Source organism: Papaver somniferum, chromosome 1 (assembly GCF_003573695.1).
Source record: "Papaver somniferum cultivar HN1 chromosome 1, ASM357369v1, whole genome shotgun sequence".
In the NCBI taxonomy this organism is placed as follows: Eukaryota; Viridiplantae; Streptophyta; class Magnoliopsida; order Ranunculales; family Papaveraceae; genus Papaver; species Papaver somniferum.
Window position 1 is genome coordinate 58,598,656 of NC_039358.1, and position 23,093 is coordinate 58,621,748.

General features: G+C 35.5%; 1 protein-coding gene across 1 annotated transcript; it reads left to right on the plus strand.

Moving 5' to 3' along the window:
* The first annotated feature begins 507 nt into the window (after nucleotides 1-507).
* LOC113316994 lies at nucleotides 508-1,089 on the plus strand. Its single transcript, XM_026565181.1, has one exon. The coding sequence runs from the start codon at nucleotides 508-510 to the stop codon at nucleotides 1,087-1,089; it is 582 nt and encodes a 193-aa protein (XP_026420966.1).
* The last annotated feature ends 22,004 nt before the right edge of the window (nucleotides 1,090-23,093 follow it).

The following is a 23,093-nucleotide window of genomic DNA, read 5'->3' on the forward strand; positions in this document are numbered from 1 at the left end:
ATCCATTTGCAGGAATTACGTTCTTGTTACACAAGATATGGTCAATGGTGCACGATAACAACAACAACTTACTGTATGGCGGGACATATTTCAGAGATTTCGAGAAGAAACGTTTAACCTCAATAATCGAGATGCAAATTCATTGTGTCATCGCTTCGGAGTAGTCAGCAAGGATGTGATCTTGTTGTTGCGCTTATTGAAGGCAATCGAAACCGGGTAAATGGTCAAAACGAATTTGATGTGGAGCAAATGTGTCGGGTTGAATGGTGCAACAGAGTGGGAAAAGATTTTCAATTCGATAACTGTTATCATATCTCGAGGGTGTTGCCCAAATATGATGCACTTAATCAAGATTAACATTTGTATGATGCATTTAATCAAGATTTAAAGTTATTATCAAAGTTTACTTTTAAGATATTATTAATATAAACTAGTGCATCTTTCATTAAGTTTGATAATCTAATTTTCGAATTTTAATTTACATTAGTGCCTCTTTCATTAATCTAGATGATAAGATATAAACTAGACAGATTGCATAAAACTATTGGCCATAACCAGCAGATACCTTGTAGCACTCTACAGCCCAATGCACCATGGACTCCACCCAAGCTGCCTTTTTTAACCATAAATTGTGATGGTTCATTTGACCCCAACACAGGACTAACTGGAACTTCTTGTATTTTGCGTGACTTTGCAGGCACCTGGAGAGGATGCGCAGCAAACTGCTATGCAGAAATAAGGGATGTTGAGCAACCTGAATGCCTGGCGCTTCTTGCTGTCAGATGGAGTAAAATGATGCAGCTTACAGATTTGATATTCGAAACTGATCTAAAGAATATAGCAGACTATATTAATAAAGCTTCACCAGTTATAGCATGGGAGAACGAAGGCATCTTGCTTGATGTTTTAGTAGTTTTAAAGTCATTTCAATGTTGGGAATGTAAGTACATTCCTAGAGTCTGTAATAAAGTAGCGGATATGCTAGCTAAGTTTAGTAGACGGTTTAGGATCAGTAAGGTCTGGTCAGATGCTCCTCCTAATATTATAGAGGAACAATTATTGTTGGACAATTTACACTCTCTGGCTTAATAAAATCTTCAATTGTTCGCAGCAACAAAAAAAAAGATATAAACTAGACATAACTTACAATAAAGACTTTATAAATAAAAATTGGGAACAATGTTCTTCACCTTGTTTATCATCTTCATTTCACCAAACTTCCAATCAATACGCTCACGAACGGAGTTTCCTTTGTTTATCTTCTTCTTTGCCTTCAAATTTTCCTTGCATTGAACTTCTCTTTGTGTTTTCTTAGTTTGAGTTTTTATTTGGTCAATATCCAAAACTTGTAGACTTCTTTGGTTTTTACTTATTTCTTTATAACCGTCACATATCTTACTAATAGCGGTTTCAAGCACTACTTTCGAAAAATCAAGTTGGATAGCCAAGTCAAGTTGGGATTCAAACTTTGTAATTTTGTAAGAAAAGATAGAAATTTTTTGTGTAAAAATTTTGGTGTAAATTTTGTATTTGAATGTCACATTTTTATAGCGATAGAGAATGAGCCGTTGGAGGTTTAAAATCTACCGAACGGTCGAGACGACACCATTAGCGGTCGAGGTCGGTAGAGACTCAACCGGTTAACCCTTTTCCCATAGTGGCGCGACCAGTTTGGCGGGCCAGCTGGCATGACGAATGGGTGGGTTAGCCATCCCCATAAGAACCGGCCATAATGATGCACGAAACCTAGGAAATGCAAGGTAAAGAACCCACATTTGCGGCATATCTCCACAAATTGGGGATACTAACAGTTATATGGGGCTGGATTTTTGTTAAGAGATTTTTTTTTTTTGTGATGAAATGTCAATACTGCCTTTTATCCTAACAAAAACTAAAAAGAAAAACTAAAAAAACCTAAATCATTGTAAATTGGTATTCCGTATCCCCTCAAAACCGAGTGCTTCTCTTATTTACCCTTTCTTCTTCTCTTCTTCCATAATTTCCTCATTTCATCGTCAATTAGTCGATGATTTCGAAAATTTCTCCGTCAATTAATTTTCATAGTGTTGTGATGAATTGTTTAGGTTTTAAATCAAAAATTAGGTCAAAGAGTTACAAAGTAACTGCCGGCATTGGTTTATGTATGAATGCGATGCTGATTGTTATTGTCGGCATTATTTTGTGGATGAACCCAATGCCGACAATTTTAGTGGTATTGCCTTTTCGTTGAATGCTATGCCCACTGCTATGTTAGTTAAATGGGTTTTCTACATGTTAGGAGCCAACATAGTCGATTCAAATTATATCAGTGATGATTGTTGGTTATTTTTGTCGGCATTGTTTCAAGATTAAATTGCAAATGTCGACTGTATAGTTTTCTCTCTTGTCCCATTGTTTCAAAATTGCATTTCTCTGCTTCGAAATTGACCACAATCGACATTGTCGGAAAACAATTTTCAACTCCGACTGTGAACTTTACATATGCTGACTATTTGTTTGACGATACCGAATGTTGGTGTTTGGGGTTACCAACAAGACGTCTAAAAAAGCGGGGGTCTAACAACCTCACCCAATATTTCGCATAGCAATCTGTATGGACTAACTCCAATATACTTTTAAGAGAATCAACTATACAGTCAGACTCAATCTTAATAAAAAGTATATCAAAGAGTTATATCTCAATTTCTCGATTCAATCCGCAATCAAGCAAATAGAAATTTGCGAGCCTGATTGAATACAAGAGAAATAACTTGAACGGTACCAAATACCAATGTTCAAGGATCAACCAATTTCAATCAACAACCAAAATTTGGATTTACCAATTGATCGATTCAACGCACAACCTGTAATATTTCAATAATATAACAAAATATAATGCAGAAAAGAAATAACACAGACACCGGAAGTTTTATTAACGAGGAAACCGCAAATGCAGAAAAACCCCGGGATCTAGTCCAGATTGAACACCACACTGTATTAAGCCGCTACAGACACTAGCCTACTACAAAGCTAACTTCGGTCTAGACTGTAGTTGAACCCTAATCAATCTCACACTGATTCAAGGTACAGTTGCGTTCCTTAAGTCTCTGATCCCAACAAGATACTATGCACTTGATTCCCTTAGTTGATCTCACCCACAACTAAGAGTTGCTACGACCCAAAGTCGAAGACTTGATAAACAAATTTGTCTCACACAGAAAAGTCTAAAGGAATAGATAAATATGTCTCTCGCAGAAATACCTACGAGTTTTGTTCCGTCTTTAGATAAATCAAGGTGAACATGAACCAATTGATATACCAGACTTATATTCCCAAAGAACAACCTAGAAATATCAATCACCTCACAATAATATTAATCGATTAATGAAACAAGATATTGTGGAATCACAAACGATGAGACGAAGGTGCTTGTGGTTACTTTTCTATCTTGCCTATCGGAGATATAAATATCAAGCCAATCTTACGATTGCACTCAAACAAGATAGAAACAGTAAGATCAGATCGCACAACTACAGAGAAAATAGTTGGGTCTGGCTTCACAATCCCAATGAAGTCTTCAAGTCGTTAACCTACATGGTTTCGTGAAAAACCTAAGGTTAAAGGAGAATCGACTCTAGTTTATGCAACTAGTATCACACAGGAGGTGTGGGGATTAGGTTTCCCAGTTGCTAGAGTTCTTCTTTATATAGTCTCCAAGTCAGGGTTTGCAATCTAAGTTACCTTGGTAACAAAGCATTCAATATTCACTGTTAGATGAAAACCTGATTAGATTCAAGCTAATATCTTTCAACCGTTAGATCGAACTTAGCTTGTTATACACAATTCAAATGTAACTTCATTTAGGTTTGGGAAACCGTACCTAAACGTGCACTTAGTTGGTTAACAATAGTTAACCAATGACTATCCATATGAGCACTTTCATATCAACCTTATTCATCTTCACCATAACTAGTTCAAATGACTCAAATGAACTAGTTAGAGAGTTGTTCAATTGCTTAGATCTTATAGAAGTATACAAGACACAATTGAAGCAAAATCGATTTTGATTCACTCGAATCAATTCATGAACATTATAGCCACGGTTTGCAAATATTGCATTCCTTATTATATAAATGTTTTAGTTCATGAACAAACCGACTTTAGAAAGTAACCTACCTAAGTATGCAAACGGGTACGCATACTTAAGTAACCGGAATGAGTTTGTCTTTTACTTTCAAACTCCAGCAGAAATTCACGGACGTGAACTTTCCGCCAGTATGTGATGTAGTTTTTAAGTGGTAGTAAAGTTTGTTCAACTCGGATTATGTAGACTCGATTTTAGACTCAAATTAAAATAGAAAACTTAAAAAGAAATTGTATTCAAGTTTATAAAAAGCACTGAGACTTTGGATTCCACCAATCTCCAATTTTTATGTGATTTAATCTAGTCAATATTTATGCAACTCTTTACGTTTAAGTGATTCTAATATTTTCGCCTAGACAAGTAGATTCTCAAAACAATAGTTGTAAATCGAAAGCATGCACCATTAAAAGATTTAACCTAAGCATGACCCATCAATTGAGAACACAACCACTTAATCAGAATCATATATTCGATTTCAGTTCAGTGCAAATAATCATAAGAGAATTATGAAAATTAAATTAAATAGAATTTACCACATAATAATTGGAAAAATGGCTTCCTCCGTCGCCTCAGCAATGGGGTTTAGCTCCTCATATTAATCACTTGCTCAAAATACATGTTTATAGCCCAAAAGTTGATTAAAAGATGAAATAGTGCTAAAGCAGTGAGTTTAAGACTGCCAGGAAGGGTCACAGAAGAACGATAAATTAAAAGTGATGCCACGCTGTTGTTTTAAGACCGTCAGCAGCTGGTCGTAGTCACTGTTGAAGAACGACTGTCAGCGTGGGTCTGTTCTTCGTGTTCTTCAGCAGCAGCAGCAGCAGAAAAATATTTTGATCAAACTCTGATTTCTTCTTCTATGGCTCTCCTAAGGTTCCCAAACTTTCAACACCTCTTCTATATGACCCAACCAATCTATTTATATGAAAAAGACCGATTAAATCTCTCCAGAATCTTCCAAAATCTCTTCATTTCTCTTCACGGCAAAGTTGCGGCAATTTCGTGTTTTAGAGTTTCTACGCGTTTCTGAGCTTTCCTTTTGATTCTAAACTCTTCCTTAGATATATATGAATCTTTGGGAAGGTTTATAGCTCTTTAGTCTCTCTAGAATTTCCTAAAAAAAGTCACACACGTGACTTTCCATATTTTGCTGTTGAGGTAAAAACCCGTCGATTGAGCCCAAGTTAATCGTTTCCAACACCCATATTAGATTCCTAGACCCATAAGGAGTCTATCCTATGAAAATCAGAGGTTTAGTCGACCTCAAACTCCTCCAAATCACGCACAACAAATCTTCCAGAGATGTTTCTCTTTTCCCGCCAATTTCAAAATTCAAAAGGTGAAGGTGACATCCCCCTAGTAATTAGGTTACCCCTTATCCAGGGTGCTGGGGTCCGCATAACACTTGTCCCTTGGGTGACTTTAGTAATTTTTCTGGGATGTTTTCAACACTTTTTCGGGGTTCCTCCGGGGTATTTCTGCGGTGTCTCTGGCGTACTTCTGGGGTGCTTATGGTACGTTATCTACGGAGGTTCAAATGCCACATTTTGAGCCAATTTCGCCGCAAAAGCTTATTTCTCCAAAAACACCTACAAAGACATAAAATAACCAAATAAGTACAAGATCGAGCATTAACAATATATACAATTGGGACAAATTAGACACATAAATGCGTCTATCAGTATGCGTACGGGTACGCATACTCACCCAGATTTCCAACAACCGCAACCCGGTTTTGGACTTTTACACAAATGTGAGAACACACTATGTTTATATCCAAAGATGGTTACATGTTCTAAACTCTCATTTCAATCATTGAAACTTTCTTAGAGGATGTTATATAGTTGTTATTCACAAACTATTTTTCATCAAAGCGATTTTCAAGTTATTGAAATAATCAACATGACTTTCGTCACGAGTAAAGATGAACTTGGCCAAAGCGAAAGCTTACCAACACATATTTCGAGAAATAGTTAAGCGAGATAAACTCGGCTCGAAATAGCAAATGTGTATAATCGAAGTCCATATAGCAATACGACTTTTGTCTCAAAATAAGAGATAAAATAGATAGACTTTTGAGTGATAAATAAGTTCAAGTCTCCATATACCTCTTTGTTGATGAAGTTCCACAAGTTCCCTTGAGTAGTTATTCGTCTTCAATCGATGAACGTCGTGGAGTCTAGAGTTCAACTACACTTACTATCCTAATCCGAGACTTAGCTATAAGTAGACTAGAAATCAAGACTTATAGTTTTGGCAACTAAACTTGACAAACAAGCTTGAAATAGCAACGCTTGCGAGTTCGATCGAGCAGTGCTAGAAATCAAAACTTATACTTCGTAATGGATTTTTTTGTTTGTTTGGAGTATCCCCAAATGTGGGTCCAAAACAAATCGGGTCATTTTGAGGTAACATCAACAATTCCGTGCGGACCTTGTCCATGTATTTTACTTAAACTGCCCTTATTTAATTTGTGGTTATTATAATTAGTTTAGTTTGAGTCTTAGTTATACATTATTAGAGAGAATGTGTTAGTGTTAGGTTAAAAAAAAATGGCAGGGCGACTAGGTTTTGTGATTGCAATAACAAAAATGGGCATTACAGTGACAATAACAAAGCTAATAGTTTCAAAACATAGCAACATCTAAATAATTCATGATTTTCGAGATTTTATAACCTAAAATCGGTAAGATTGAAATTCTTTTATCCTGATGATTCTTTTTAGTCTGTCGTTAAATAAAGAATTCTTACTGATTCTAGGAACAATATTGGTTAGAAGTTAACCAGTGCAATTAGAAAACAACAATATAATTACTTACCCATTGTTGCATGAAAATTGACAGAAAATATGTTCCATACTCGGTCTAAGAATAGATCTAAATTCATTCACAATCTCAAACCGAGTATGCGTAGTCTCAAAAAAAAAAAGGGAATACATTAGAATCGACATCATGAATATCAATTAAAAGTTAACCAATACAATCACTAGGTGCGTGATCGTATATCCTGCCGATTTCAATGTAGCCCAAAAAGTTAGCGAACCAATCAACAAGCGATAATATACCTGTTCATTTTTGTAATTTTGGGAGACAAAATAATGGGTGTATACTTCGAGATAAATCGGATTGTTTTTACGAAATCCGTGCCAAATATTCATGGTGTTCTTGATAGGATTCCACTCTCGATATGAGAGTAAGTATCTCGGGTATTTTGTTGACCCATCCCATAAAACAACCTAAATTGATTACAACTTTAATTTTTCTCATTTTAAAGTCTTCTTTTCCTATACAAAATTAAACAATTAATACCTCGTGATTGTGATTAAAATAAAAAAGTGAACTAAAATTATACCGGCTAAAACAAATCAAGAACGACCGGATATTAATTCCAAAATCGATAGGTTACGTGTTTCGATCCCGCTGGTCCTAAAAAGGGTAACTTAGTTCTTAAAACCTTTAGATACCCCTTAACACGCTAGCCCGATTGGCTTTCAATTTAGCAGTCACCAATTAGGCGAGTATAAATAAGTGAATCGAAATTTTGTTTTTGAAAAAATTATCTTTCCAACCGTAGTAATTTTTTTTCCAAAAAAATTGAGTAAAACCAAGATACAGATAATATTTGATAATTCACAAAATTGGTTAAAAAGACCAAAATCAACAATTTTTGGGTGAAAAGGACAGTTAGATTCTGATACTGTTTAAATGGACAAAAATTTAAAAATAGCCAGGATGTAAACAGTTTCATCCTGCCCATTTTCAAATATTTTTTCTTATTTTTAATTTACACAGGATGTATCCAGTTTCATCTTTGTTATTTTTTAAGTTTAAGTCAGGATGAATCCAGTATCATCCTTGCTATTTTTTTTTTGTGTCCATTTCACCCAAACTAATTTTTACTCGTTCATTTGAACCGTGTTTTAAAAATATTTGGACAAATAACTCATTTTCCGTTGATAATTTAACACATCAAGATATTACTAGTTAACAAAGAAGTAGTCAAGATAATACTAGCTAACAAAAATGTATTTGACGAAGGGTTAAGTAGCTAAAAAGCATGATAATGAGAAAAATCCATGTTACCCATCCTTGACTCTGAAGGCTATTAAAAATAAGACTCAGACCATTTTTGATAACTATCTAAAAATAACTACAGACAAAAATGAGTTTTCTTTTTTGGAAAATAAAATAAAGACTTAAGATGAGTTACTGCAAGCCAAGTCCTGGTTAGTGAATATTGAGCAACACCCACTGGCCAAAAATTAAATATACAATATAGAGAAATTTTTTTGTGGCTGTGGTTTTTTTTCCTCGCGTTTTTAGGGGCCACTCAAAAGGATTTAGGGGCCAACAATAAAACAAAAATGGTCACCCAACGGGAAAATGTAGCCAGCCTTTATCTCGCGTAATTCGTAATGGCGAAATTACTCTAATATATTCGGAGGATATGATAACATTGTTACCCTCCGAATGCAATCGGAAGCCAAAATATTTCCCAGACTTCCGATTGTAGTCGGTGCAGTATTTCTTGGTTCGCGTTTTGGATTCAGCGTTAATCGGGAGTTAAATATATTACAAAACCTACCGATTATAAGTTGCCGCAAATTCAAATTTTGAAAGCTACCATAATCGGTAGATATGCTAAATCCAATACCTACCGATTATTGGTTTCTCCACATTCAACTTTCGTCAAATTAGCCGTTGGAGTTTTTGGGAAAAACAAAAAGAGCCGTTGGACCCTAAACCTATATGAAGAAACTCATATCTATCACCCCTATTGCACCAAACTCTTTCCTCTCTTCAATTTTAATTTTCATAACAAAAAACATGGATATTGCTTTTGCCGAAGAAGAAGATTGTGCTATTTATAGAGCGTGGGTTATGGTAACTACTCATGATCGTGTTCACAAGCTCCACAAATCGGAATCCGAAGAGCAGATATGGAACCGTATCTTAATGGTATTTGAGGCCTTAGATGGTAATCGAATTCGAATATCATCCAATGACATTAAGATGAGAAAGAATGCGCTCGATAAGGAGATTGACAAACTTGAAGATGAGGAACGGTTTGTTAGGAACGCTTTTCCTTGGTGGACGTATGAAAAACGAGTAAGTATCTCTGTAACTCCAACTCACATTAACAAAAGTTAGTACTAACTTGTTACTCATTCGTAATTTCAGAGAAATCTTGCGGATCGCCGGTATGTGGACCTCTACGGGAAACGATTTGAACATGAAGGATGCTACAAAATCAAGAGGGACAATTTCTATGGTCACTGGAAGTTATGATCTGTTTTAATACTTTTATGGTCAATTAGGAGTATGGATTTAGGTGCTTTTGACGAAATTGTAAGGTTAAGGCCGTTTGAATTTTATGTAATGGATGTAATCGGAGTATTATTAATATAAAAACTAGCCGATTATACGAAATCGGTAGATTATTTTGTTAAACAAACTACCGATTGTAATATTCGGTTATGTTATGAGTCAACTTTCTTTCCGATTATGGTGTTGTTTGGTTCCGATTGTAATATTCGGTTAGAATAATCGAAAGGGTAATAAAAACTAAACTTCCGATTATGGTTTGTTTTTGAACTTGTAATATTCAGAGGATAGGTATTTTTAAAGTTCCGAATGTACGATGGCCCAAAAATCAGAATTTGGAAAAACTGATACTTTTCAAATTTTGAAATTGAATAATCGGAAGTTAAACAGTTACCAAACTTCCGAATATGGGTTGTCTAACCTTCTATATTGGCCCTTGAACCACCTAGAGCCATGCGTGGTTTGTTTTGAACTTGTAATATTCGAGGATATTTTTTTTTAAAGTTCCGAATGTACGATGGCCCAAAAATCAGAATTTGGAAAAACTGATACTTTTCAAATTTTGAAATTGAAATAATCGGAAGTTAAACAGTTACCAAACTTCCGAATATGGGCTGTCTAACCTTCTATATTGGCCCTTGGAACCACCTAGAGCCATGGCGTGGTTTGTTTTGAACTTGTAATATTCGAGGATAATTTTTTTGTAAAGTTCCGATGTACGATGGCCCAAAAATCAGAATTTGGAAAAACTGATACTTTTCAAATTTTGAAAGAATAATCGGAAGTTAAACAGTTACCAAACTTCCGAATATGGGCTGTCTAACCTTCTATATTGGCCCTTGGAACCACCTAGAGCCATGGCGTGGTTTGTTTTGAACTTGTAATATTCGAGGATAATTTTTTTGTAAAGTTCCGAATGTACGATGGCCCAAAAATCAGAATTTGGGAAAAACTGATACTTTTCAAATTTTGAAATTGAAATAATCGGAAGTTAAACAGTTACCAAACTTCCGAAGGCTGTCTAACCTTCTATATTGGCCCTTGGAACCACCTAGAGCCATGGCGTGGTTTTTTTGAACTTGTAATATTCGGAGGATAATTTTTTGTAAAGTTCCGAATGTACGATGGCCCAAAAATCAGAATTTGGGAAAAACTGATACTTTTCAAATTTTGAAATTGAAATAATCGGAAGTTAAACAGTTACCAAACTTCCGAATATGGGCTGTCTAACCTTCTATATTGGCCCTTGGAACCACCTAGAGCCATGGCGTGGTTTGTTTTGAACTTGTAATATTCGGAGGATAATTTTTTTGTAAAGTTCCGAATGTACGATGGCCCAAAAATCAGAATTTGGGAAAAACACAAATTTTGAAATTGAAATAATCGGAAGTTAAATTAGTTACCAAATCTTCCGAATATACACACAAATCATTGTCATTTGAACTTGTCTAACTTAGTTACCCAAACAAATTTCCGAATGTACAACAAAAATCATTGTCATTTATCTGCTCTTCTTTACTTTACGACCGTGACTACCTCCCAGTCCTGCACGACCACGGGTTTGAGCACCTTCAGTTGGAGCACTTCAGTTGGAGCATCTTCAGCGCTCGATGAAGCTCGAGTTCTTTTACCCGTCTTTGATACTGCCACCTTGGGCGATGCCTCTTCGTGACTTTCTCCCCAAACTGGGCAGCATAATCTTCGTTATCCATATTATCAACTAGATCTCTAGCCTCTTTGATCTTCTCAGCTGGCATGGGATCTCCGCTCTTCAGGCATGCAGTTAACATTTTGGAAACACGCTTGAACCTATTCACCTGTTTTTATACGTAATGACATAACATCAAACGGTAATTACCTAAGATTTATAGGAATATATAAAATGAACAAAAATATAAGAACACGCACCAGTCTATCATAACCAGCTGGTTTGTCTTTGATGATACAATTATAACTTGAACCCGCCGCAGTAGTGTTGGATTTGATTTCACGGATAACCAAAGGATGTGATACCTTGTTATACCAACTCATATAGTCTGGAGAATTTCATCACCTCGGTGGTTCGTCTACCAGTGTCGATAATGAAGTCATTCCTCTTATCCCAGTTATCAAGAACAGTAGGTGGGCCTGTGTGAACAATCGTAATTATCACCACTAGAAGAGCACAACTCCAACTCCAATTTGTAGTGTTGTTGTATATACCCGTGTTGTCGCATCACCCTAGAGGGGTTATACATCACATATCCTGTGGGGTGCCACAATGGTCCAAAATAAAGGACAAGTCCGACCGAAATTTATATGCCCACTGGCTCGATCTTCCTTGTATGGATCAAAGCATACGTCCGAGGCCTTCAATTGGTCCAAAATCTCCCTCATGCGAATCAACTGCTGCTCTTTTGTCCTAGAACGGTTGTCTTCAAATATACTTTGTTCCTCTAGGAGTACCTTTGCACCACCCCGGGTTCTCTCCGGCCAACTTCAGGATAGGGAAGTGGTCATAGATCCATGCCTATATATAAGAAACAAGTTTTAGTAAATAGATTGTGTATATTCGGTAGTAATTTCCAAACATAATTTCCGATTATATTAATCGGAAACAAAACTGAGTACCTATCACCGAATACCAACATTCGGAAATAGATATGGATCATTTCCTACCGAATATGCGTCATTTGGAGTTCAGTAACCTATAGTTTTTCTGGCCTGTATATTCGGTAGTAATATCAAAAAATATTTCCGATTATATAATCGGAAATAAAACTAAGTACCTAGCCACCGAATAACAAACATTCGGAAAATAAGATGGATCAATTCCTACCGAATATGCGTCATTTGGAGTTCAGTAACCTCTAGTTTTTCTGGCCTGTATATTCGGTAGTAATATCAAAAAATATTTCCGATTATATAATCGGAAATAAAACTGAGTACCTAGCCACCGAATAACAAACATTCGGAAATATAATGGATCATTTCCTACCGAATATGCGTCATTTGGAGTTCAGTAACCTCTAGTTTTTTGGCCTGTATATTCGGTTAATATCAAAAATATTTCCGATTATATAATCGGAAAAAACTAAGTACCTAGCCACCGAATAACAACATTCGGAAAAAGATGGATCAATTCCTACCGAATATGCGTCCTTTGGAGTCATATTGGAGTTATGAATATGCATCATATGTATTGTCTACCAATACTATAGAGTGAGTTATAGAGTTAAAGAAAAAACCTGCAATAGAGCCACGTTCCCGGCAACTTGGCAGGTTCCTAGCCTCGACGCCTTTCTCAACTCTTCCATCAAGAATGCTAGGCATGCCGTGCCCCAAGAATAGTCACCGACTTCATGGAGAGGATCCAAAAGTTGTATAAGGTTGGTGTCGATCCGGTTTCCAGAAGTATTGGGGAATATGACACATCCCAATACACAGAGGAGATATGCAGTGGCAGCGTGGTTCACTTGCTCATCAGTTAACGTTCCATTCTTTTCCTTCTCCAAGGTGCCTCGGAACATATTCATCAAAGCTGTAATGTTGATATGTCTTGTTCTATAACTGGCATGCCTCCTAAACTCTGTTGTTGTTGTCTCTTCATCCCAACCTAAGCACTTGTTAGTTAGAGAATAAAGTTGTGCCCAACTTAACTGCTTTGTGTAGTTAAACTTCACAGCTGTGCCTTGGTCGGGAAGGTTAAGAATCTGCACAACATCATCCGGGGTGATCATCATCTCCCCAAACGGCATACGGAAAGTATCGGTCTCAGGATACATTCTCTCCACGAACGCCGATATGGCCACACGATCATGTTCCAACAATGAATTCTCGGCGGCATTAGCTAACCCCGAGTTGGCAACAATTGTCTTGAACCTTTCACATTCACCGGATAAAGGCCACGCAAGAATTTTTGTTGGTGCGGCGGTAGGTTTGAGTAGACGGACCGCATCTTGATGATCCTATTAAAGTACATAAAAAAATCCTTAATACAAGTATTACGATATAACACATAGACAATACATTAATAAAAAATAGTAATTTTATTACCTCGGTTTCATATATTTCTCTGGCCCATGAGTCTTTGTATCCAAATAGCAATTTTCCTCCATCCGCTGGTAGTCCAAGGATTGTACCTGCTGGAATACCCTTCTTCTTCAAGTGCTGAGGGACAAGATGTGATGCTTTCTTAGCAATATCCTTCCTTACAACATCTTTTCCTTTTTTGGATTTTTGGGTACCACTTGGTTGTCCTTCTTCTTCTACTCTTGCCACTGGATCAACTGGTTCAACACTTGGTCCTGCACTTTGTTGAGCGGCTTGTTCAACACTTGGTTGCACCCCTTGTTCACTGCCTTGTTGTTCAACAGTTGGTTGCACTCCTTGTTGACTGCTTTGTTCTTGTTCGCTTTGTTGAGCACTTGAATTATCTTTGGCACTCCTTTCCCTCCTAGCACTAGCTGTCACTTTCTTCCTCCCTTCTCGACTTTGTCTAAACAACAAAGAAAGGAACAATATTTACAAACTATACAATCGGAAGACAAAGTATGGAAATATAACCCGAATGTACACATTCGGACATAAGAAGACACATATTGTTCCCGAATACAAAACAATCGGAAGCTAACTAAACATATTTGCAACCGAATATACATCAATTGGAGTTCAGAAGCTGTAAAATTTTTCATCCTACACAATCGGAAGACAAAGTGCACATCTATAACCCGAATGTACAAATTCGGAAGTAAGAAGACACATATTTTTTCCGAATGAAAAACAATCGGAATATAACTAAACATGTTTACAACCGAATATTCATCAACTGGAGTTCAGAAACTCTAAAATTTTATCCTACACAATCGGAGGTATAAAACATTATATTGTCTTCCGAATAAATACTGGCCCCAAAATGGGATTTTTCCTATATCAGAAATTTTGAGATTTTTTCAATATATACATTCGGTAGTGAGTGTTCTTCCGAATACTTTGTGTCTACTTAAATATATTCGATAGCCAAAAAATTCATTAAACTACCGATTATTAGCAGTTTGTATCCAGGAAGATATGGCCACCAATATTCGGCAGATAATCATCAAATCTTTCTCCCGAATACTGCCGATGTTCTTGAGAAATGAAGAACACGACTACATTCGGAAGTAAATAAGCATGAATATCGCCCGAATCTGGATAAATAACCGAAAACCCTTGAAATTTTTTTCTCGATTCGTCGAATTAAAGCGAAATAAACCCCAAAAATGATAGATTCTTACCTAATTGGGGCCATTTGAAGTTGACGAAGTGTTTGAGTCTCGGAATCGCCACCACCGACTACATTGCCGGGTACTTCTTCTTCGCGTTCTTCGCGTTCTTCTTCATTTGCAGCAAGAATTTCTTTATTTCTTGCTAAAATTCCAATGTTTGGATCGATACCCCGAGCAACATTTTTGGTTCTAGGTCTGTGGGTTTCATTTCTCTTATCCATTATTTTATAATCGAATCGACGATGTTTTGATTTTACTATTCGCGGCGATGTTTCGGTTGAACGAGGAAATTTTTTTTTTCTTCCACAATCGGAAGATAATATGAAACTGGAAGAAGAAGAAGAGTTGAAATGAGTAGAATTGTTTTTGATTTGGTTTTTATACAGTTTTACCAGAAGGGCATTTATGTAACTTCAATATCATATAAGGTACCCTTTAACTAGAGTCTTTGGCTGGGTATAAATTGATGGCCCCTAAATCCTTTGGGGTGGCCCCTAAAAACGCCAGGTTTTTTTTACTATAATTTGGATTTGCATCCAAGCTATCAAATTCTATGGTGTTTGGATTCTTAGAAATGAAAAGTTTCCGTCCAGATGATAACATACCGTCGAAAAAAAATTTAATCTGATATATTAGTTATTATATGTTCTATCTTGCCATATTAGTTATTATATGGCAAGCTAAATCTTGCCATAGTAAATTTTTTTGGCCATAATCTTGACATAGACTCTTAATAGTTCTATCTAGAATTCTTTTTCTCTTGTCTCTCTGGAAATGCTCATAATCTTGACAAAACATTTGCATGTTTTGTCACCGATAACGCCTAGTTTCTCCCGTTAACGACTAGTTTCTGCCGATGCTCAATCGGAAATCACACTTACTATCATAAAATTTTGAAATGTTTATGCGAGACTGAAAAGGGTAGGATCGTGGTGGTCGGAGCCAAGGGTCTATTACTTTTACATCAGAACTACTTGAAGTTGTCACTCATGAGCAACAAGAACAAGCATTGTCTGTTTTTATGTCTTTGTGCTCTCATTTTTTTTAAGAATTCTCCACTGGTGCTGAAAGAAGGTGTTATACCTGTTGAGTAATATGATGAAATGTGCATGCGCACAAATATTGTGCATCCAACTAGTTTACCTATCATATTAGTATGCAAGAAACTTTTCCTCTTGTGCATAAATGTTATGCACACAGTCGATTAGTACTACATATTAGTATGTGCCTATTTTGTAGTAATAGAATTGTATGAACATAACTAGTCCAGACGTCCTCTTACCTTTAAGGTCTTATATCGACCAAGTAAAGATAGAGAAACGCAAGATAGAAGGAATTAGTAAAGTGAATGAAAACTAGTGAGAAGAAACCATAGAGTTTCCCACTTCCAATGTCACCAAATCCTTCTTAATTTCATAACAAATTCATTCAATTCCCAACAATACCAATGAAAATTTCGACGGGAAGTAGACTACTATGAAATTACGCTAACTTTCCAGAGATATCTTACATAATAATACCCTAGAAAAAACTACACCGCTTTCTACCGAAGCGCAATCTGAATACAATCAGATTCGAGCACTTGTTATTAAGAAAAACGATCATCTTCAAAGACTCCCGGATATTTTGGAAGGAAAATCATGATATTTAGGAAACCTAAATCTGTAACCCTTGATTGAGACGACAAGAACTCGACTTGCACTTTCCATAGCTGGCAGATTTTATATGTGCATATGTACCTAGTCTGATCACTTATACGTAGAGAGTACCATTCTCATGTTAGATTAGTGTAGTTTGTATTTTTCTCACTTTGTTGCGCAATTTTACTGCTCCCACCATATTGATAAAAGGATTTGCTAAAATATTCATGTTTTTTTAGCTAGTTCACTGGCTTTGTTAGAAATGAAACTCTGTGGATTATTTGGTTGGTTATATAGTGCGATAAGCTTCTCCTGCTTCTGAGTCCGGACCCTACGTTGTGTTTATATTTTCTCAAACCAATTTTCAAAAACAAGAAGAAAATTAAATCTCTAACGGAGGCCTCAACAAGTGCCTTTTTAATATTCGAGAATAGTATTAGTGCCAGTGGTAGTGGATAGTCTGATTTTGAAGGTATCTCATCATTTTCATTTATAGATATTAGATTTCTAATAAAGTTTCTTAAATTAGTGAGAAGATATTTGCTTTTATCTTGTTTTAAAATTTTCTAAAAATAATAAAATTATGCGATTTTTTTTAATAGAAATATTTATGGTTATAAATATTAGATTCCTAATAAATTTCAAAAAAATTATGGGAAGATATTTAAAAAATTTAAAGATAATTAAATTACCCGATATATATTTTTTAATATATTACACATGTTAGTTATAATGTTAGTAATAATCTAGCATTTAATAAGGGTAATGACATTTCCTCTGGTCTCCTTCATATTTTGACTTAGTCAAAGTGGACAGATAAAAAAAGACAGAGGGAGTAAGAAAATTAGGCAAAAACCTAAGCAGCATCAAACGGAGAGCTAGGTATTACATCAATACTAATAAAAGAGTTTTGAAAATTACAAAATAACACTCTAAAAATATCTCCAATAGTGGGTGCAAAAAATACTCCTTAGAGGTGTTATTTAAACCTTTATTTATGAAAGTTTATACATTTTGCAAAAATGTTACTTTTTGATTTATAACCTCCAATAGCGTAAGGTTTTAACCTTAAGATTTGTTGGTTGTTATAAATAATTTACAAACTAAACTAATTTTCCTTATTATTTCTATCGGCTTGTTTTAATTTTTAAAAAAAATTTAGTTAAATTGATGACATGGAGGTCATTCTAAAGGTTTAGTGAGACATTTTTGAAGACCTTTATATCTATCTCACCACCCCTCGTATTTTTTAGGACCTATTATTTGACACGGATTTATTTGAAGTGGAGATGTAAATTATATGTGTTATGAAAAAACAATAAAACTTCAACCTTCTATTGAAAATGCTCTAAGATTCTGAAGATGTCAATTAACATGAGATATGATAACATATTTTTAATTAGAAGGATCGGTGGTTGTGGTGTCTTTGATGACACTCAGATTAAAAATGGTAAAAGAACTTTGATGAATATTGTCCTTATTACCACTTTGATAAAAGATTTATAATTTTTTCTTTAGAGTGGTTACATCTTCAACTGCAATTCAATATTAATCTGTTGTATTTCTTCGAACCCAGGTAAAATATAGTTTAGCTCCTCCCGAGATCCCATGCTCTCCACCATCTTCTAGATATCCTCTTGTTCCTACGCAATTTCCTGTAAAATCAACATCTATTAGATTAGTGTAGAATCGTTTATTTTCTGAGTCTTGTATAATGCATCTTTTTATAATAGCACCAAAAGGCTCTATAACATTAGAGGAGTACAACTGATTTTGAGTTTTATTATTTCTTATATAATGAGTATTGTTAAAAATATGTCACAGGTTATTTTAACTTTGTTGTGGGAGCAGAGATGTTGTTTGATTTTGGCAGTCAAATCAGTATCAAGGTCATGCTATTCTGAAAATATGATCACATCTATCTATCCAGATAAACCAGGAAGCACAACCATATGTTTTTATCCAATTCCTTATGTTAGGATTTAATTTCACCAAACGAAGAGTTAAACTAATTGCATGAAGCTGGTATTCCAAATTCAGTGTCGTTGTTACAAGCAACCTCTGTCAAACAGAGGTGCCAAAGTGGCAATCTATAAGGAGGTGTGTCATAGTTTCTTCTCCATTATTAAAAGACTTGCACATATGATCAATGTATTAAAGAATACTAGTAACATTATCATTTTTTTGAAGAATTCCATAAACATATTTCCACAAAGAAATAGTTCAATGGTAGGAGAGTATTCAGATCTTATTTCAATATTTAGATTGAGTATCATTCTTCTACTTGTTATCCATTTTTGCATTATTTATAGATAATTTTTTCTTCTTTCTTAGTATGTGTATTGGTATTTCTAAAAGTTGTTAGAGCACTTCTCAGTCGAACTCGTAATTTTTTCTATCTCAAGCTTGTCTTCAATATCAGGAGCACAAAGTTATAGCTTTATTTGTAGTCTACTAAAGTCACGTTTCAAACTAGGTTAGTACTGGTAGCTGAGTATCATACATCACTGAATAACCCTCGAAGATTGAAGACTGAAGATCAAACAAACACATTTGGAGAACTTCATCAACAAAGAGATATGTGAAGACTAAACCATTCTATTTACTCACAATTATTACCATTCTATCTATATGAGACTATGTCGTGTGACTTTTAGTAAATATTATAAAGAAGAGATTTTGAGTCAAGCTTGCCTTGTTAAACATATCGAAATATGATTCAAGCAATAGTAAGTTCATATACTTGACAAACTTAGTTAAGAAAAATTCACTGTTTATGAATAATGATATTTGGAAAGTTTCAAATCGATTAAAGGGAGAGTTTACAAAACCACTGAATTTTGGATACAGGACAGTACACATACCATTGTCATCTGAGTTCCGGAATAAGGGTAGATACACGTACCCAATATGCATACCCATTAGTTCTGAGTTCGGCAATGGGTTGAGGTACGCGTACCTAGTACACATACCTTAAGTTCCTGAGTTTGTGGATTGCCTTAGGGTACGGATACCTGGTACACGTACCCTGGCCATCTGCATTCATGAACTGGTCCATAGGTACGCATACCATTTTTCATACCTACCCAATACGAACTAAAGCAGATGCATTCAGACTATTTGCTGAAATAAGTTTGGCATTTTTATGACTCTCATAAACACCTCTAAGACATCTTGATCATTAAAACACATTGTGTATGTGCATCATGATTCAAATCTTAAACGTTTAAAGGACCAAGACTTTGCTTATAAGTTTGAAAGACATATTTTCCAAGAACTATCATTGTACACGGTTACAGTACCTTGGACCATAGTGTATATTCTTTTATGTGATCTCAAGAAGAACTTCTCACATATTTATATGAACTCCTATCAAGTGTTTTACCTAAACAGAGAAAGTGTTTGCTTGAATCTCAAGTTATCTTAAATTGAATTCTAAGCAACCTTAGTCTTGGAAAATATATAAATAGAAAGACCCGTTCAACTGGGAGATTCAAACCCATACACTTTTGTATCTTATTTGATTGCCTCAGTCATCTTCTATTGACCTAGGTTTCCTCTGAGAAACATAATTAGGTCTACGACTTAAAGACTTCACTTAGGGATACGAAATCCAGGTCTGACTATCTTTACTTTAATAGTTCATGTATCATGATCATGTTCTTTATGTTATCGAGGTTTTAGTAATATCTTTTAGGAACAAGGTAGATAGAAATCACAAAGTTCTCTTCGTCTCAGACTTTATAATTCCTCAAGATAGATATTTGTAAATTATTCTTAATTGATTAGTTCACGATCGTTCTCTAGAGGTGGTTAAGAATCCTGCCTTTCATCTAACTGAGTGTAAGTGTTATGAATTTGTGAGGTTTGCTAGATTTGTCTATTGTAAACATATTTTCAATCCTTGATCTATTCGATCTAAAGTGAAATCAAATATGTTAGAGCATTACTCGGTCGAACTCGCATGCGTTGCTATCTCAAGCATGTTTGTCAATGTTAGTGATCAAAACTATAAGTCTTGATTTCTAGACTACATAGCTAAAGGTCTCGGATTAGGATAGAAAGTGTAGTTGAGCTCAAGACTACATGGCAATCATCATACAAGAAGAAGGACTACTTAAGGAACTGGTGGATCTTCATCGACTAAAAGGTATGTGGAGACTTGAACTTATCTGTCACTCAAAAGTCTATTTACTTTATCTCCTACTCTTGAGACAAAAGTCGTTTTGATATATAGACTTTCATTATACACATTTGCTATTTCGAGCCAAGTTTATCTCGCCTATCTATTTCTCGAAATATGTGTTGGTAAGCTTTCGCTTTAGCCGAATTCATCTTTACCAAGTGACGAAAGTCATGCTATGTTTCAATCACTTTGAAAATTGCGCTGACGAAAAATGGTATGTGAGTAACGGCTATATAACGTTCTCTGAGAATGTTTCAATGATTGAAATGAGAGTTTAGATTACATAACCATTGGTGGATATAAGCATTGTTGTAGAAACACATATATGCATAAGTCATATTCCTTGAACCAAAGTTTGCTAAACTTTGTTGATCAGGAGAAGTTGGAAGTGGCGTGAGCCAAGTCCGCGAACTCAGTTCGTGAACTTGCGGAACTTCTCGGCCCGAGATTTTCTGCTGGAGTTCGTGTACTCCTTCCATGAGATTAAGTCCGCGAACCCAGTCCGCGAACTTGAACATGTTATATCTAAAGTCGGTTATTCTTGAACTAATGTTTAAATAAACTAAGGAATGCTTTTGCAAACCGTGGATATAAAGTTCATGAACCGATTCGAGTGAATCAAACCGATTTTGCTTCAACTGTGTCTTGTGTAGTTACATAAGATTTCCTTGCAATTGAACAACTCTCTAACTAGTTCATTTGAGTCATTTGAACTAGTTATGGTGAAGAAGAATAAGGTTGATATGAGAGTAATCATATGGCTAACCATTTGGTTGACTTAGTGAACCAACAAATATTAATGTTTGGGTACGGTTCATAAACCAAAAATTGGACATTTCACTTGTGTGTGACAAACTAAGTTTTCGATCTAACGGTTGAGAAATATTAGCTTGAATCTAATCAGTTTTTCATCGAACCGTGAATATTGAATGCTTTGTTACTAAGCTAACATTGATTGCAAACCCTGATTTGAAAGTGTATATAAGGGAGAACTCTAGCAATTGGGAAACCTAATCCCTACACATTCTGTGTGATACTAGTTGTGCTAAGCTAGAGTCGATTCTCCTTTAACCATTGGTTTCTTCTTCTAAACCAGGTTAACGATTTAAAGACTTCATTGGGATTATGAAGCCAGACCGATACTAGTTTTCTTGTAGTTGTGTGATATGATCTTGCACCTTCTATCGTCCGATTACAATTGAAATAATTGGCTTGAGATTTTATATCTCCGATAGGCAAGATAGAAAAGTAATCACAAACAAACTTCGTCTCATCGTTTGTGATTCCGCAATATCTTTTTGAGCTGCGTCGATTAAGATTATTGTGAGGTGATTGATAATACTAAGTTGTTCTTCTGGAATATAAGTCTGGTATTACTGATTGGTTCCTGTTCACCTTGATTTATCAAAAGACAGAACAAAACTCGTAGGTATATTCGTGGGAGGCGGATTTATCTATTATCGTAGACTTTTCTATGTGATACAGATTTGTTTATTAAAATCTTCAACTTTGGGTCGTAGCAACTCTTAGTTGTGGGTGAGATTAGCTAAGGGAATCAAGTGCGCAGTATGCTACTGGGATCAGAGGCGTAGGAGCATAACTGTACCTTGGATCAGTGTGAGATTGATTGGGGTTCAACTACAGTCCAGACCGAAGTTAATTTGGAGTAGGCTAGTGTCTGTAGCGGCTTAATACAGTGTGTGTTCAATCTGGACTAGGTCCCGGGGTTTTTCTGCATTTGCGGTTTCCTCGTTAACAAAATTCTGGTGTCTGTGTTATTTCTTTTCCGCATTATATTTGTTTATATAATTGAAATATCACAGGTTGTGTGTTGTTCAATCAATTAGAATATCCGACCTTTTTGGTTGTTGATTTAAATTGATTGACACTTGGATATTGGTCTTTGGTACCATCCAAGTTATCTCTCTTTGATAAAGACTCGCAGATTTCTATTTGCTTGAGTAAAGATCAAATCGAGAGATTGAGATATAAACTCTTTGATATACTTTTCATGATTGAGTCTAACTGTCTAGTTGATTCTCATAAAAGTATATTGGAGTTTGTCCATACAGATTGCTAAGCGAAATATTGGGTGTGGTTGTTAGACCCCCACTTTTTCAAAATAGGCTTATCTTTTAGAGACATATTGGTATCAAAATCCCTCACTTAGGGTGAAGCAACTCTTAGGTTGTAAAGGATGTCAAGTAATGGAATCAATTGCGTAGAGCCTTACAAGGGTTGAGAGACGTAATGAGCATGACAATAGTTGAATTGCTTGGAGGGTGAATTCGATCTCAACTACGTTCCAGTCCGAAGTCTTGTAGTAGGTTGGTGTCTGTAGTGACTTAACACTGCTTGGTGTTTAAATATGGAAAGGTCCCGGAGTTTTTCTGTAATTGCAATTTTCCTCGTTAACAAAAATTCTGGTTTCTTTTGTTTTCCCTTTCTGCATATATCGTTTATCTTAATAATATGAATAACACAAGTAAATCAGATAATTCATCTTACTTGTGATCGATTGCGAGACTCGTTCTTATAGGATTCATATCCTGAAAGATAACAAGTTTCACACTT